This window comes from Podarcis cretensis (genome assembly GCF_951804945.1).
Source record: "Podarcis cretensis genome assembly, chromosome: 2".
Classification (NCBI taxonomy): domain Eukaryota; kingdom Metazoa; phylum Chordata; class Lepidosauria; order Squamata; family Lacertidae; genus Podarcis; species Podarcis cretensis.
The window spans coordinates 38,000,387-38,018,110 of NC_137171.1; the positions used below are offsets into that span (position 1 = coordinate 38,000,387).

Consider the following 17,724-nt stretch of genomic DNA (forward strand, 5'->3'; position numbering starts at 1 on the left):
GTTTGTGTGCAGCTACCTTGTGTGGCTGGTGAGCAACTAAACTGCATGCTGCAATATTTGCATAAGCAGTTCAGTAGACTCAGGCTGTGACCTCCCTGTGTCCATCTAGGACAGACCTTCACAGCATGTAAGTGTGTGTGTGTTTAGCCTTTGCATATCTATACAAAAGTGTAAATTGTCAAGTGAGAAGTTGGCCACTTGCTTCCACATGAACCTGCCCAGTGGTGAATAAAATATTCTGACGTTAATTGATAGGCATCTCTGTCATCTGAGATCCATTAGGTTCTGGTGGTCAAGGAAACAGACTTTTTAGTTATGCTGACACCACAGGCTAGAGAGAGTTCTTAAATTTTATAGTCTCTAAGTTAGCTTGAAACATTCTGGTCACATATGGAGACATTTTATAGTCCTACTCCAAGAATCAGAGGGCAAAATACAACAACAACAACAACAACAACAACAACAACAACAACAACAACAGTAATGGATTTTTTTTTATTTGTATGCTGCCCATCTGACTGGGTTGCCCCAGCCACTCTGGGCAGCTCCCAACAGAATATTAAAAACATAATAAAATATCAAACATTAAAAACTTTCTTAAACAAGGCTGCTTTCAGGTGTCTTCTAAAAGTCAGATAGTTGTTTATTTCCTTGGCATCTGATGGGGGGCATTCTACAGGGCAGGTGCCACTACCAAGAAGGGCCTCTGCCTGGTTTTTGTATATGTAGTTTTTCTATGTATGTTATTGTGGCCAATTTGGGAGCAGGAGCAAAATGGTACTTTTGAAATATTAATTGGACAGAGAACACTGTAACTGGGGAAAAGTTGTTTTTTAAAAGAGTTGCATCCTGTCACTTTCTTGGCTCTGTTAGTTTGTTTTTTGCCTCTGAAAAGACCACGACCAGCCCTATAAAAATTAAACATTATTTTACAGAGCCACACACCCAACATTTTTTTTTCCATGGCTATTTTTCTATAACTTACTGAAAAGGCACTTGACAATAGAGCATCAACACAACTGCATTAAAAAGAGCATCAACACATCTGCAGTATCCTTTGTGCTTTTAAATCTGAAACTAGGGTTTTGTATTCACAGCCAACCAATGACCCCTGTCTGCCAAGGGCAGTCAGCACACACTCTCCAATGAATTGTTCAGTTCCCATTATCCAAGGATTCAAGAGGCTTTTGGGGGCGGGGTTAAAGACTAAAAGAGCTCAAGAAGGATCCTGATAGTTGCTGTAAATAGAAAAAAAATGTGTTTGTGTGAGTGGGATATTGGGAAGCTTCTGCATAGACTCCTGAGATCTGAAAAGAAGGCATGATGTCAAATATTTGAAAAGTAGACAGACTCTGCGTTCCCCTTTACAAGTAAATCTCAGCATTAGGGGAGCATTGTTAATAAGCAGGAAAGTTCATATCCTTTGGCATGGGACAAATTAGAAAGACACTCTGCTTGGAGACAAAAAAAAAGCCTCTTTAATGATGATATTTCTACTACAAGCTCTGGTCAGGATAGTGTAAAAATATTCTGTGCAAAAATACTCACTGCTTCAAGAAAGAATTCCCTCTCCAAATTCTTGTTTCCATAGTAGTGCTATATTGCATAATCAATAGCACAATAAACAAAAAAAAATAAGTATATTGATTGGGGAGGGTGTTTTAAATCCATGGTGGCCTTTTATTTATTTATTTTTATAAATATTTATTGAGATTTTTTAAATACAAAATGCAAAAATAATAAACAATATGACATGTATCGTAACATATTTTCAAAGCTTCTTTGGACTCCCTCACGTCTCCCGCTCCCACTTACATCATTGTAAACTTTTTCCAGCAATTTATCATCTTGTTTACATTCTTAAATCTCATTCATTTAATTTAGTCTAATAATTCTCCAAAAGGTTTATAATTTCCTCAATCTCACTTATCATCCAGGTTACGTCTAATTTAGTGGTGCTCAATTATTTATGGTCTGGCATCCTTCTTAACATTCAACCAAATTACAGTATTTTTGTAAATAAATCCTAAATTTCTTCCAGTCTTCTTCAACCCTCTCCTCTCCCAGGTCTTGGATTCTGCCGGTCATCTCAGCCAATTCCATATAGTCTATCAGTTGCATCTGCCATTCTTCCAGTGTGGGTAGATCTCGAGTTTTCCAGTGCTTGGCGATGAGTATCCTTGCTGCTGTTGTTGCATACAGGAAAAAAGTTCTGTCCTTCTTTATCACCCTCTGGCCGACGATACCCAGGAGAAAGGCCTCTGGTTTCTTGGGGAAAGTATACTTAAATACCTTTTTCAACTCATTATATATCATTTCCCAGAAGGCCTTCACTCTAGGGCACGTCCACCAGAGGTGAAAGAATGTTCCTTCATTCCCTTTACATTTCCAGCATTTGTTATCAGACAAATGGTATATTTTGGCAAGTTTAACTGGGGTCATGTACCATCTATATATCATTTTCATTACATTTTCCTTCAAAGCATTACATGCAGTGAAGTTCAACCCAGTGGTCCACAACCTTTCCCAGTCCTCGAACATGATATTATACCCAATGTCCTGTGCCCACTTTATCATAGCCGATTTAACTATTTCATCTTGTGTGTTCCATTTTAACAGCAAGTTATACATTCTTGAAAGTACCTTAGTCTTAGGTTCTAGCAGTTCTGATTCCAATTTCGATTTCTCCACCTGGAACCCTAACTTTTTGTCATTTTTGAAAACTTCTTTAATCTGAGCGTAGTGTAACTAGTCTCGCACTTTATCCTTCATTTTCTCCAAACTCTGCAATTTCCAATTGTCTCCATCTTTTTCTAAAATTTCCCAATATTTTGGCCATTTGGCCTCCATATTGGGTCTTTTTCGGGCCTTAGCTTCCAGAGGTGATAGCCACCTTGGAGTTTTGTTTTCCAATAAGTCTTTATATTTTGTCCAGGCATTGAACACTGTTTTTCTGACAATATGGTTTTTAAAGGCCTTATTGATTTTAACCTTATCGTACCATAAGTATGCATGCCAACCAAAAGCATTGTTAAAACCTTCCAAATCCAATACATCAGTGTCTTCGAGAAGTAGCCAATCTTTTAGCCAGCAGAAAGCTGCGGCCTCATAATACAACTTTAAGTCCGGCAGGGCAAAGCCCCCTCTCTCTTTCACATCGGTTAATATCTTAAACTTAATTCTGGGCTTTTTGCCCTGCCAGACGAACTTAGAAATATCTCTCTGCCACTTCCAGAAGCACTCCGTCTTGTCCACAATCTGTAGTGTTTGAAACAAAAACAACATTTTTGGCAATACATTCATCTTAATAGCAGCAATTCGGCCTAACAAAGAAAGTTTCAATTTTGTCCAACTATCTAAGTCTCTCTTAATTTCTGACCAACATTTTTCATAGTTATCCTTAAATAGACTCAGATTTTTTGCTGTTATATTTACCCCTAGGTACTTTACTTTTTTAACCACATTTAATTCTGTCTTTCTCTGAAACCGTTCTGACTCTGTATCTGTCAATTTTTTTCCCAATACCTTGGTTTTCTGTTTGTTTAGTTTAAATCCCGCCACCCGACCAAAGTCTTGGATCAATTGTAGTACTCTTTTCGTACTAGATTCTGGCTCCTGCAGGGTCAAAACTAGGTCATCTGCAAAAGCTTTGAGTTTATATTGTTTCGCTCCGACCTGAATTCCTTCCACCAACCGGTCCCCTCTAATCATATTCAGGAGCACTTCCAGAACCGAAATAAATAGCAAAGGGGAAATAGGACAGCCTTGTCGTGTTCCTTTTTCAATTTTAAACTCTTCTGTAACCACATTGTTAACTATCAATTTAGCCTTTTGTTCTGAATATATTGCATCAATCCCATTCTCAAAACCCTTCATAAATTTCCAGGAGATATTGTCAAAGGCCTTCTCCGCGTCTATAAAAATTAACACTGCTTTTGTATTTATGTCTGTTTGCAAAAGTTCCAAAATGTCAATAATGTTGCTTGTGTTAGCAAACAAGTGTCTACCTGGGAGAAAGCCCGCCTGGTCCTTATGAATTACCTCGTTTAAAACTTTTTTAAATCTACTTGCCAGAATATCTGCAAATATTTTGTAATCCACGTTTAAAAGAGAGATGGGACGATAGTTCTTAAGTTGTGTCTTTTCAGCTTCCGATTTTGGTATCAATGTGATGAAGGCTTCTTTCCACGATTCTGGCGCCCTCCTCCCCTCCATAATTTCATTGCTAACCTCCATCAGTGGTTGTATTAGTCTTTTAGTGTCTTATAATACTTGGAGGTCAGCCCATCTGGTCCTGGAGATTTGCCCAATTTCATATTCTGAATGGCTTGTTCAATCTCTTGTCGTGTTATTTTACAGTTCAGGATTTATCTATTTTCTTGTGACAGTTTTGGTAATCCATTTTTTCCCAAAAATTGTTTAATCTCAATCTCATTTTGCGGCCCTTGGGTATATAATTTTTTGAAATATTTCTGGAAGCACTTTCTAATATCCACAGGGTTCTGAATGTTTCTTCCTTCAATCTCTAAATTTGTAACTGTATTTAGTTTTTGTCTCCTCTTCAACTGCCAAGCTAGCAGTTTTCCACATTTATTCGCCGATTCAAAAGTTTTTTGTTTCATTAATTTAATCTTCCACTCTATTTCCTGATTTATCAATTTAGAATATTGTGCTTGATGAAGTTTAATTTCTCTCAGCGTCGGCTGTGACTTCGGGTTTAATCTTAGCTTCTTTTCTAATTCTTTAATTTTCTCCAAGATTTTATCTTTCCTCTCATTTTGTGTCCTTTTCTTTACAGCATTCTGTTGTATCAAGAACCCCCTCATCACTGCCTTGCTTGCGTCCCAGATGGTTCTTTTTTCCACCGTAGTGTTCATGTTTATCTCAAAATAATCCTTTAGAGCTTTTTGGGCCTTCTTAATAATCTCCTGATCTCTAAACAAATTGTCATTCATCTTCCATCTAAAGGAGCCGGTTGGTATTAGTGTCATGTCCATCTTTACTGCATTATGGTCGGAGCAGGTCTTTGGGCAGATTTCCACCTTTTTGACCTTGGGTGCCAGACCTCTAGATATCCATATTTGGTCGATTCTTGTCCAGGTCAGTTGGGCTTCAGAGAAAAATGTTCCCTCTCTTCCCAAGGGGTTCTTTGTCCTCCAAATATCAATCAAATCCATATTGTCTGTCAGTTCAAAAAAGGTCTTTGGTAGTCTGCCATCTTTTGTAACATTTTGGCTTTGTGACTTATCCATGTTGGTTGATACGACCCCGTTCATATCTCCCATCAAAATGATGTTGTTGTAGTCCAGATAATCCAGCATGGTCTCACGCAACTTCTTATAAAATTCCAATTTCCCCTCATTTGGCGCATAGATTCCTAATATCAAAAGTTTCTCTCCTTGATGTTGTATCTCAATTGCCAAAATTCTTCCATGTTCGTCTTTAAATAGGAATTTGGGTGACAGGCTCTCTTTTGCATATATGACCACACCTCTCTTCTTTACTCTGTCCGAAGAAATCCATGGTGGCCTTTTAATCCATGATGGCAAATTTTCATAAACTGGGCTTTCAGCCATTGAAACAACTACAGTGGACAACTGGCCATTTTGGGCTAATAGGTTTTGTATCCAACGAAAGCCTACCCATTAAGTTAGCTGTTAATTTTTATTGAGTCTAATCTGAATAGGACCAAAGTTGGATACAACCTTAGGTGCCCTCTAGCATTTTGTTAGCCATGAAGAGAAGGTTGAGACAACGTATAGATCACTATATCCTGAGAAAGGGGGCTTTTCAAAAGTCTGCTTCCATGCTGTCCTGTCTCTGCAGCACTGTCATCCTTCACTCACTCTTAACAGAGAACCCAGTTCCTCAAATGCCTGTGGTTTTGGTACTGTCCTCCCCATGTTGTTATTGTTGTTTTAGAACTGATTCATGGTTGCTATGCAATTGAAGCATCAGCCTGTCCAATGTAGGCTGGCCAAAGTGCTGCAGATACATCTGAAACTGGCAGTGAAGCTGATGCCTTTCTGCATCATTGAAGCTGCCATCTTCTGGTTGTCTTGCCACCATATATTCTGCAAAGGGGTTCCTGCCATAGCTTAGCGGTAGAACATCTGTGTGGTTCAATCCCCTGGCATCTCTAGGTAGGACTGAGAGGTAACGCTGTGTGAAATCCTGGAGAAAACCAGCAGCAGCCTGTGTAGATTATATTGAGCGAGATTGACCAATTGCCCGACTTTGAATAAGGCATCTTCCCTTGTTGCTATATTACTTTGAAACAATGGGAATGGAGCTGTAGGGTGATTTTTAAGCCAGCAAGGAAGGAAACCAAGTAACTAGAATCAACCACTGCAATTTCTGCTAACACATAAAACCGATCTTCTATTTCACAATATCAGTTTCATATACAGTGGTACCTCAGGTTACATATGCTTCAGGTTACATACGCTTCAGGTTACACACTCCGCTAACCTAGAAATAGTGCTTCAGGTTAAGAACTTTGCTTCAGGATAAGAACAGAAATCGGGCTCTGGCGGTGCGGCAGCAGCAAGAGGCCCCATTAGCTAAAGTAGTGCTTCAGGTTAAGAACAGTTTCAGGTTAAGAACGGACCTCTGGAACGAATTAAGTACTTAACCAGAGGTACCACTGTAGTTTGAAACACACATTTGGACACATAAACACTTTTTACCCCTCCTAATACTAAAAAAAAATCTCTGCTATGTGCTAAGGACTCAGAAATCCTAACAGGTCTGAGAATGGTTTGTAGTGGTTAGGCAAGGAAGGTGCTTGGAGACCCCCTTTTCCTCTTTTTAGCAACACTCCACAGTTTATTACATACAAAACATAGGAGCAGGTGAGATGCATTTAGCTCAAAAGAGGGCAGTGTAGCAATCATGATATCGCATACCTTTCCCTTCCCCTTGGCATGTGAATGTGGAAAACAATGCAGAGTCCTAATTTAGTTTGACTGACACCAGAAGCCACCTGGTCCCTGAGAAAATCTGTCTACAACCATCTTCCAAATGCCAACAGCAGCAATGACAAGTTTGCTTCTGCTGCAAAGACTGCAGGAGAGCTTTGATGAAAAGACTTATTAGCATGGCATAATTTGGTTCTACTGAAGCACAGTGAAACAATCTATGAGTGGTTTGCAAATGCTGGCTTAAGCCTCAGGTCAGAGCTAAGCAGGCAAGGGATTATATCCCTCCCCAGGTAAATCTCACACATTAATGAGCGAGCAGCACTTGCACCATCATGACAACCGTGCCCAATGTTTATCAAGATCCAAGCATGTACAGGAAGGGAAAGGGTGTTGAGGAAGCAGAATGACATGGCCAAGGCAAAATGATGATGCTGTAGCAAGAGGGATGAGGGAGATTAAAAGGCCAGTCTATGACCATTGCACAAATTCAAGGCTATCTATCCCAAAGCTATCCCTGTTGGATGGCTATACTGGTGAAAGTGCTTCAACTACTGATATTTTATTGCTAATTAATGTTTTATTTTTTGGCTTTGCTGCCTGTAACAAATGTTAGAAAGCCACACAAAATAAACCATAAAATATTTCTTCTAGTCCAGATTTGTTAGCAAACTATTTCCCATATTTAAACTAGCTCTTCCTCCCACCAGTTTAAGCCCATATTCTTATTACATCTCAGTTACCCACTCAGAATGCAGTTAACTCTATTTGGCTTTAAAAGGTATGTATATATTTGAAAAGATCAGCCTCTGCTGGTGATGCCCGGTGCTTTTAAATGCACTTTCTGTCAGCTTTCCTCCCCCTGCCACAAATTATAACATTGTATAATAATATTCAGTACTTCTCCTAAGAACTAAATGCTTGTGACACATCAATAGTCATAAGCCAGTGCTAACACTCCCTCTTACAGATGTCTTCAGGCTGCCCTATAAATTAATGGCTGTGTTGAAGTTTAAATCCCACCCCCACCCCCGCTCACATATAGTTCTCCAATTAATATACCCAACATATTCAAGGGTAAGTTAAAATGAAAAGGCCTTAAGCACTGAAGACCAACAGACCAGATCAAAATGAGTGAATAGAAGACCTGTGCAGTGTTCCCAATTGGAGGCAGTGAGATGAAAAGGAAAAAGAGAACCTAGGAACTGAGCAGAACATGGAAGAAAGAGTCAGGGCTCATTGAGGCAACTCCAGTTTCAGGGATGGTCTTGCCATGGGGCTCTTTTTGGGACTCAGGTGGGCAATAAAGGAAATACCAAGTTGCCCTTTAACAGGGCTTATTTACTATATACAATACAAAGCACAAAGCATTAAATTACCACTCTGCTTCACACCACACTGTATTAATACTAGGTAGCCGTGTTGGTCTGCCATAGTCAAAACAAAAAAAAAATTCCATAGTCAAAAAAAAAAAAATTGCCATAGTCAAAAAAAAAATTGCCATAGTCAAAACAAAAAAAAAATTCCCATAGTCAAAACAAAAAAAAAATTCCTTCCAGTAGCACCTTAAAGACCAACTAAGTTAGTTCTTGGTATGAGCTTTCGTGTGCATGCACACTTCTTCAGATACACTTCTTCAGATACAGATGTGTGTATCTGAAGAAGTGTGCATGCACACGAAAGCTCATACCAAGAACTAACTTAGTTGGTCTTTAAGGTGCTACTGGAAGGAATTTTTTTTTTTTTTTTTTTTTGTATTAATACTGACGCACATAGGTTGATAATTTAGATTATGACTTGGCAGTGTCGGCAATGTCATCTTTGCCGTTTTTCCATAAAAATAGCTCAAAAACAGCATTTTTTTTTAGCGATTTTGCCTAAAAAGCTCAACAACTTTTCTGTCCAGATTTTCACTGTTTGAAATATGGCAGCCCTGGATTATGAAGATGTGTTAACAATAAGACTGAAGTGAGGCAACAATGGATGCAACCAAAAGACTGGCTCAACAGTTTGTTGTGCTAACCCACAAATCAACCAATTTCTTAGCCGAACCAACTGACTTTGCCCAAGAGCTATAGAGTCCAAGCCTGCCCTTCCTTTCAGAGCAAGCTGGGGCTGGATTCAGAAAGATGATGGACTATACAAGCCCCTGTCAACAACCCTCGCAGATGCTCCCCACACTTGCCATGAACTGCTCCCTTGTAGCTTTTTAACATGTGCCCAAAGTGCCACTTCATTTCTACAAACGTGTGAAATATTAAATGTAGCTAAGAGACATACAATTTCAAATATTTGTGCAGATGTGTATATTGTTGAACATTTCTATAAAGTACAACTGTAGGGTTTTTCAAAAACTATCCTGGTATTCCGAAGGGTTTTATGAATTGCCTTCATATCTTGTGTTGTATATTACTCACTGTTTGCTATACCATTCTCAAAGAAAAGAATTATTTAAATTGGCTGCATATCTGTATGTACAGATTTGCAATACCACACATTATTGCATTAGTCAATAATATAGTATAAATTTGATGCTTTGTGAAAAAAGAGCACCATTCTTATATCGGTCACTGTTATGTCATGCCATGTGTATCCTCTCACCAGTATAACACACCTCCACATCTGAACATGATCATTATTAATCAGTCCACAAAGAAGTTTTACAGAAAAGTGCACTATTGTGAAAATTTGGGCTCGGCACTCTGAGAGGCTCCAAAGCTTAATAATTTAAAATAAGGCAGTATAAGGAGAGGTTCCACCTTCCACCTTCCAGGAAAGGGTCCAACAGAGAATGATTCTGTCAACAATGAATGCTTCTTGAAGGAGAGGAATGGGAGCAAGTGATTTGGCCCGGCATCTGCAGCCCCTACCTGCGTTCAGCTCCTTTTTCTTTCATCTTCATTAAGCAGCTTCTCCCAGTCCTAAAAAGTTTTCGTTTTCAAATCAGTCCGCTCATCTTTTTCCCTTTAGTTTGCCACAGTCATCCCAAGTCGAAAGAGAAATTAGCAGAGAGCCCTAAACAAGTTGGACAGCTGTTTATTATCATCAGGACAGCATGTCTTAAAGGTGTCACTTATGATACCCGAGTAGTAGATCAGCTGTCAATAAATCCTCCAACCCAAACAAATTCACAGCTCCCTTTTGGAATTAAATCTCAATGCCAAGTCTCCCGCTGGCACCTTCCCCAGAAGGATTTAACCCTTTCTTACACAAACCCCAGACCTGTTTTTTTTATTCCCAAGCTTCTGCAAAGAATATTGGATCCCCTCCCCTCCCTACACAGAGATCTGTTTGGGGAAAGGCTAAGAATGTTTCAAGGAATATATAAGTAGCCCTTTCAGTCAGGAAGAAACAGTCCTGATGTGCAATGCATGGCTTGCTGTCTCTTGGGCTAGCAACCAGCTTTGGTTTTTGAAATGCTGCTTCTTTAAAAAAAAAATAATGAGAGAGGATTCCGGCTAGCTCGCCTGCTGCAGTTGCAGTCCAACAATGTTGAGCGTCACGGGTAGCAGCATAAATAGCAGGCATAAGTGAATGCAAGGATTGGGAGGGCACACATTTCAAACATACTTAGTGAGGTTTCTCGCTCTCTCGCTCTCTTTCACACAGTCATCCCAGATGCTCTGAGCACTGGGTTTTGCACCGTTTCCTCGTGTCTAGGAAGATCCTCTGGAGACATTTTCACCAAGCTACCCATTATTTATTTACTCCACTCACGCAAGAAGAAACTTCATCAGCTGGAATTTCACAGAAGTCAGGTTTGGATCTGGAATTTCCATTTCTGGATGGGATTTATTTATCTTTTTGGGGCAACTCCTTGAAATGTGTGTGCTGCTCACCTGAGATGTAAGATGTAGCTGAAGGTCAGGAAGGGTAGTTCTTATTTCTTAATGCCTCCGAGGGCTGCATTATGCATTGGCAGTTGATATCAAAATGCAAACATGGTATGTATGTGCTTGTGTGTGCCTGCACCTCATTTTTGACATGCTGATGAAAATTGTGTCTTTTTTTCTTCTTCTTACCCTCAGCTCAGGAGCATCTTTTGTGTTTTCTCATTGTTAGGAAGGTACGTTGTCATCTGGGTGTTTTTAGCCTGTTTCCAAACTGAGCACACATCAAGATGTACCGTATTTTTCGCTCTATAAGATGCACCAGGCCACAAGATGCACCTAGTTTTTGGAGGAGGAAAACAAGGGAAAAAAATATTCTGAATCTCAGAAGCCAGAACAGCAAGAGGGATCACTGCGCGGTGAAAACAGCAATCCCTCTTGCTGTTCTGGCTTCTGGGATAGCTGCACAGCCTGCATTTGCTCCATAAGACACACACACATTTCCCCTCACTTTTTAGGAGGGAAAAAGTGAGTCTTATAGAGCAAAAAATACGGTACTTTAGAAGTAGCATCTTTGTGCCACTTCTAAACTAGGGCTGATATCTTGGGTCAAATTAGAAGTGTTATTATTGAATGTGCAGCTTGTGTGTGTGTGTGTAAGTGGAATTTGACTCCAATGGGATATTTCACCATCAAAACAAATACCAGGGATTTTCCTCAGTACTGCAGCAGGGGAGGAAACAGTTACATCCCCCTTCCATACCTGCTATGATACTGATAATAGCTCACCAACCAATGCTATTTGCATTTTGTCAAAGCTGCAAGTTGAATACAAAGTGGGGCTACATTACAGGTAAAAGGCATAGGACTAGGCTGCCTGAATCCTTGGAGTAGTACTATATGCATCAAAGCAAACGGGCCGTCTCAGTCTTTTTGTCTATGAATGCATTGATCTAATTTGCCTGAAGTGCCTCACAGACCTGTTCTTTGATGAAGACTGAACTGCTTGTCTTAAGGATAGAGGAACTTTAGAAGTGTGTGGTCCCCAAGAGAGGCAAACAAGATAATTTGAATCCCTCCTTCCACATCTGTTAAGAAGCAAGCCTCAGTTTAAAATGTTACCCTTTACCGAGTCTGGACAAAAATGCCCCCTGCTGTGCCACATTGCTTTGTAACATAAGGAATTGTGCTGGGCGCTGGGCAGCAGATCTGTGCTCAAGCCAGGCTGGTGACACTTTCAACATCTGCTGTCTCCAGCACAGATATTTTCCTTCATGGCAAAAGCCTGAAAGGACTTTGTTATCATTTGTTCCTCAGAAATATTAACAAAATATATTAATGGTGCCCCCCCCTCCAAATCAGTAGAGAGTGTGGGGAGGAGCAAATTTGTCTTGGAGGTCTGTCAAAACTTCATGCATGATTCTATATTTTTGTGACCCGCTTTCAGCCTTCTCAGGAAACATTGTTAAGAAATGCAAAAACAAACATCGGGCAGTACAGACCATTTAAAAAATCACTTATTATTGCCTACATTTATGTGAACTGGACCTAAATGTGAACTTAGGGTGAGGTCACACAATTTTAAAATCCTTTCTTTCTCCAAGCAACCTTGTCCCATTTACGTACAACCAGGATGGGGAACCTGTGTCTCTCCAGATGTGGTTGGACTCCACTGATGATGGCCAGTCATCAGGGATCATGGGAATTGGAATCGAACAACATCTGGAGGGCCACAGGTCCCCCCCCCGATGTACAAGATCATGGTGGGAAACATGGTTTGCACTGGTGACGTGTTCTCTCTGTGCTAAATTGCTGTGGTCGCAGTGGCTCCCCACAAAAATCCAACTATGCAGTTGCAGAAATGACTTGGTGTCAATTGTACATGGTATGTTTCTTCTGGTAATTCCTATGTGAAAGGGCTCAATAAATATGCCTTCAGAAATCCACAATGCATAGCAGCCTCTTTCCTCTTCCTGCTCATTGCCTGTTTGCACTGGCTGAGCATCTCCTACATCAAACACCCCTCCACCCTTAAACACGCTCACATTTCATAGGCTGCCAGGGTTGGGCACCAAACAGCTCATCTCTTCTGAAAAGAAGCAAGGTGCAAAGAGCTTCTCTCTGTGAGTGGTGGCAGATGGTATAGGCACCTTTCCGTGCTGCCTATAGATAGGGGGCAGGTGATGAGGGAGGGCATGCCAATGGCATTTTTTATTTTCCTGCTCTTTCAGGTGTGACAGCCATTAATGCCACCCCACAGCAGCCATCTGATGTTGCATCCTGCCCCACATGGCATCCATTTTTGCGCTATACCATGTCCTGCAGCATTCATTTTGTGAGTCCACCTTACACCATCTCAAAATTCCAAATGTGCCCACAGAAGACCCCTGCTGCTCGGGGTGAACATGGAAATCACTTTCGCTGGTATATTCTTACCTAACATCCTGCTCCCCACCATGCCAAACCTGATGGCCACATGGCAATGGCCCTCCCCTGCTGTTCTTCTGAGCAGCCCGTCTGACTCTTGAGGCTGACAAGACCTCTTTTTCTAGTGTTTGTCACTTTGACACCCTTCTGAAACCATCACCCAGCTTTGTGGCAGTAGCCAATCCCACAAATCAACTTCATACAGTGTGCAACAAATTGGTGAAATTCTTTTCCACAAGGTGAGATGAGGGACTCTTGCTGAAAGGGCTTTAAGAGAAGTCTGTGGAGGTTGAGTTGTAGGAAACTGGCAGTGAGAACCCCAGTTGCACACTTCTACCAGTGCGCCATTACCAGCCATCAGAAACTCTTGACCGGGTCCCAACCAATGTCTCCTATTTTTTAAAAAAGATAGAAAACAAATCAGTACACATAGGTTTCGAAAATGTGCCTGTTTTAAAAATGATGGTTCAACATGAGAATGTTATGCCAAGACGAACCACTGAGTAGCAGCATGCCTGCGATTGCCACCTCATCCCAAACTGATGACAAGCCTGGAAGTCAGCCTGGGCTCATTGAAAATGGAGGCTGAATCATGTGGCCATTTCTTTAGCCACATAGAAATACAATTCATTATTGGTGGTTCATTATTAAAGAATGTGAACAGTTTACCAAAGGCTGTTGGGGTTCAATTTAGTAAAATGTATTCTTCGTCTATAGAGCCAGGGTGGTTGCCTTATGTTGTTGCTGGTTTTTTGCAAGAGTTGCATTCATCCTTGGCCAACACTCTGGAGTCTGAATGCCAGCAGTAGGTGTGACTATCCCACATTCTTGCATGTGCACATGTATACCCGTTTGACAAAAGACACACACACACACACACACACGTTCCCCCTCCTCAGCTGATCTGTGCAGATTAACAGAAGAAAGGGTTCTCACCCGCCTCGTCAAATGACTGGCCTGATGACCAGTGGATTGGTTTCCATCCCCATCACAGTGCTGGGCTAAAAGGGAAAAAATAATAATAATCCTGGGGTGAGTGGAGAGATTTAAATCTCTCTGTCTAGCACAGCACTCTAATGGGGAGGCAAACCATCCCCTACCAGCTCATCAGATCAATCATTTGTCGTCTGGGGAGGAGACAATAAGCCCCCTCCTCTCAGCTGATGGGGACACAAATCCCCCCTCTCTGCTGATTACATTATTATTAGTAGTAAGGTAAAGGTAAAGGGACCCCTGACCATTAAGTCCAGTCGTGGCGCTCATCTCGCTTTACTGGCTGAGGCAGTACTGCTTCTGGGTCATGTGGCCAGCATGACTAAGCTGCTTCTGGCGAACCAGAGCAGTGCACAGAAACGCCGTTTACCTTCCCGCCAGAGCGGTACCTATTTATCTACTTGCACTTTGACATGCTTCTGAACTGCTAGGTGGGCAGGAGCAGGGACCGAGCAACGAGAGCTCACCCCGTCGCGGGGATTCGAACCGCCAACCTTTTGATCGGCAAGCCCCAGGCTCTGTGGTTTAGACCACAGCACCACCCGTGTCCCATTATTAGTAGTAGCATTACTATTATTATTAAATTTTGTATACTACTCTTCATCCAAAGATCACAACATATAAATACAATTGATGAGGGTCTGATGAGCAGAGGGTGCTCCAGGAGAGCACAGTGAGCCATGTTTATTATAATGTTTTCCCTCTTGCCATCACCATAAAAGTTGCTTGGGTCTTGGAGGACCAAAAACATTTGCTCAGGGGGAGCCACCCCTGCTATAGGGCACCTTTGGCACCTTGGACAGTGCACATGTCTGTAATCTGCTGGTGGCACCTAAGGCATCTAAGGTATCTAAGGTAGCAAATCTCTCATTCTACGAATGCAGATAGTTGGACTAGCTGTTCAGAAAATCAGAATGAGAAGGGGCCAAATTCCTAACTAGCTAATGAAACTCAGGTTGCCTGCCAGTTTGCAACCCTGTCACTTATCCAGACTCACAATAAAGACTGTAGCTGAAACTTCCACCTTTGCAGCCCTCCCGTTCTGTGATTCTCCCTACCCTAACACTGTTTCTTCATGTCCTTTCTCTAGAATAAACCACTTGGTGTAAACTTTGGGGAAGCTGCCTCTGCTTCAGCACAAGCGATAACAGCTGAAAAATGAAGCCTGCTCTGCCCTCCTTATGGTGTCCGGAATACCCAGTTGAGAAGAACTCACTTTCCACTGTTCATGGGCTGCTGAGTTAGATCATTTAAGAGGATGGAGGACACAGTCTCCTCAACAGTGAGGGTGGGCACAGATAAGGGCAACCTACTCAGAAGCAACCCCAACATTTCCTACAATACAACCTGGGATGGGGCCTCCACAGAGGACTTCATAGCCACCTGCACCATCGGGACTATCCTCTCCATCATGTGCGTTATTGGAGTGACAGGCAACATCTACACCTTGGTGGTGATGTGCCACTATCTGAGATACTCTGCCTCTATGTACATCTACATCATCAACCTTGCCCTAGCAGACCTACTCTACCTTCTCACCATCCCTTTCATTGTTGGGACATATTTCACCAGGGGATGGTACTTTGGAGAAGCTGGGTGCCGGATCCTTTTCAGCTTGGATTTCCTCACCATGCACACCAGTATTTTCACCTTGATGGTGATGAGCACAGAGAGATACCTGGCAGTGCTGAAGCCCCTGGACACTGTGAAAAGGTCCAAGAGCTACCGGAAAGCCATTGCCGTCATCATCTGGGTTGTGTCTCTGCTCCTCACCCTCCCGATGCTCATCATGATCCAGCTTGTAAGAGAGGACAAGAACATCTGCCTCCCTACCTGGAGCAAATTGTCCTACAAGATCTACATCACCATCCTCTTCTGTACCAGCATTGTGGGTCCCGGGGTTGTTATTGGGTATCTTTACATCCGGCTGGCAAGGACTTACTGGGTGTCCCAAACGACTTCTCTGAAAGAGACCAAGAGGCTGCCCAACCAAAAAGTGCTGTACTTGATCTTCACTATCGTGCTGGTCTTCTGGGCCTGCTTCCTGCCTTTCTGGATATGGCACCTCCTCTCCCAATACATCGACCCCCTCCCAGTGTCTCATAACGCCACCAGGAACATCAACTACTTGACCACGTGCCTGACTTACAGCAACAGCTGCATCAACCCTTTCCTCTACACCTTGCTGACCAAAAACTACAAAGAGTACTTGAGGAACAGGCAGCGATCCTTTAACAGCAGCGGTGGCTACTTCCAGAGGAGAAGCAGGTTCCAGAGGATCTCTGGGAGATCGTGGTCCACAAGCAGCCAGCACTACACAGAGACCTTTGTGCTCCCTCCCATTCCTGGAGGAAACAGCAGTCCCTGAAGGGGGGAGGGACACCTCCAAGCACTGGCTAGCCTCATGGGAGCCTGGACTGAGAGGCTGCTGTGTTGTCAAATGGCAAAAGCAGAGAAGCAGGGAACCACCAAAGGTGGCATTCAACTAAAATGTTCCATCAGCACAAGCATCACTGCTTGCACAGTAGGTCTTTCCCCCCTCTCCTCCCCCAGAGGCTTGGCGGAAACCCTAGAACAGATCTAGGGGGTGTGCATGGGGAGGAGGAAAACACTCACAAAAATCCTTGTGCTGACAGAAGATTCACTTAGTGCTCCGTTGGATGCAATGCAAAGTATCAAATGGGTATCATAAAATAGACACGTCCTGACTTAAGAGTATGATCTTCTAGCAGGGATGCCAACTTCAAAAAAATATTGGAGGGGCCCAGGTAAGCCCTGCCCCTCACAATCAATCACAAGACACAGTGTGTGCGCACCATTTGAATGGCAATGCCCATCAACTTGGGGGAGGGGCTCAAATATTTTATTGGAGGAGCCAATGGGACCTTAACCCCTAGGAGTTGCCTCTTATGTCTCCTAGAGTTCCCAATCCACTGCTTTTTGCCTTAGATGTAACTTTGGGTTAACTCACTCACTCACAAAAAACATGTAATACACCCCAACTACCCCATGGCGTTTCAACTTAAATTATTGAACCATTGTTTGTCAAAAGTTTTTTTTTATTACTGTTGTTTTGAAGTACAGTATATCACCCAAGCAGTTGTTTGGGGAAATAAGTGAAATCAATAAAGAACTAAGACTTCAGTTTGTGATCATGTGTGTCTTGTTGCGGTTGAGAACCAACATAGCAGTTGAGTTTGGGGAAAATGGTATTGAGTACATTGAGGCTAGTTTCAGGTTTGGGTGCATGATACTTTTCCTACTCTGTTTAGCAGCCCTGCTACTACCTCACCCAGACACCCAAGGAGGTTCCTCAGCTTCCATAGCTAGGCACACAAGGACAGCAGCTTGCTGAAGCTAGGCATGTCTAAGTCTGCTCAATGCCTGGATGGGAAATTGCCGAAAAACCACACATACACTGCCTTGAATTCCATGATGGGAGAAAGGCGGGAAAGAAATGCAAGTAAATAAATAGCTGGCTGGCACAATCCTTCCTCATTAAAGCCTTTTTCAACCAACCACATCTCTCTTATCATATCAGATTTAACATGACA

The 17,724-nt window shown here is 42.1% G+C and overlaps 1 protein-coding gene across 2 annotated transcripts; it reads left to right on the forward strand.

The window, feature by feature from the left end:
- The first annotated feature begins 10,266 nt into the window (after nucleotides 1–10,266).
- On the forward strand, nucleotides 10,267–17,291 carry LOC307210347 (urotensin-2 receptor-like). 2 transcript variants are annotated; one of them, XM_079966182.1, is made up of 2 exons: nucleotides 10,267–10,678; nucleotides 15,261–17,291. In XM_079966182.1, the coding sequence occupies exon 2, from the start codon at nucleotides 15,429–15,431 to the stop codon at nucleotides 16,536–16,538; it is 1,110 nt and encodes a 369-aa protein (XP_079822308.1). In that variant the 5' UTR covers nucleotides 10,267–10,678; nucleotides 15,261–15,428; the 3' UTR covers nucleotides 16,539–17,291. The 2 variants fall into 2 exon arrangements, with proteins under 2 accessions (XP_079822308.1, XP_079822309.1); XM_079966183.1 differs by having other exon boundaries at nucleotides 10,267–10,493.
- Nucleotides 17,292–17,724: the final 433 nt, after the last annotated feature.

Bases quoted from the DNA above. Each gene is read 5' to 3' on its own strand.
- LOC307210347 (XM_079966182.1), top strand. From the start codon at position 15,429: ATGGAGGACACAGTCTCCTCAACAGTGAGGGTGGGCACAGATAAGGGC.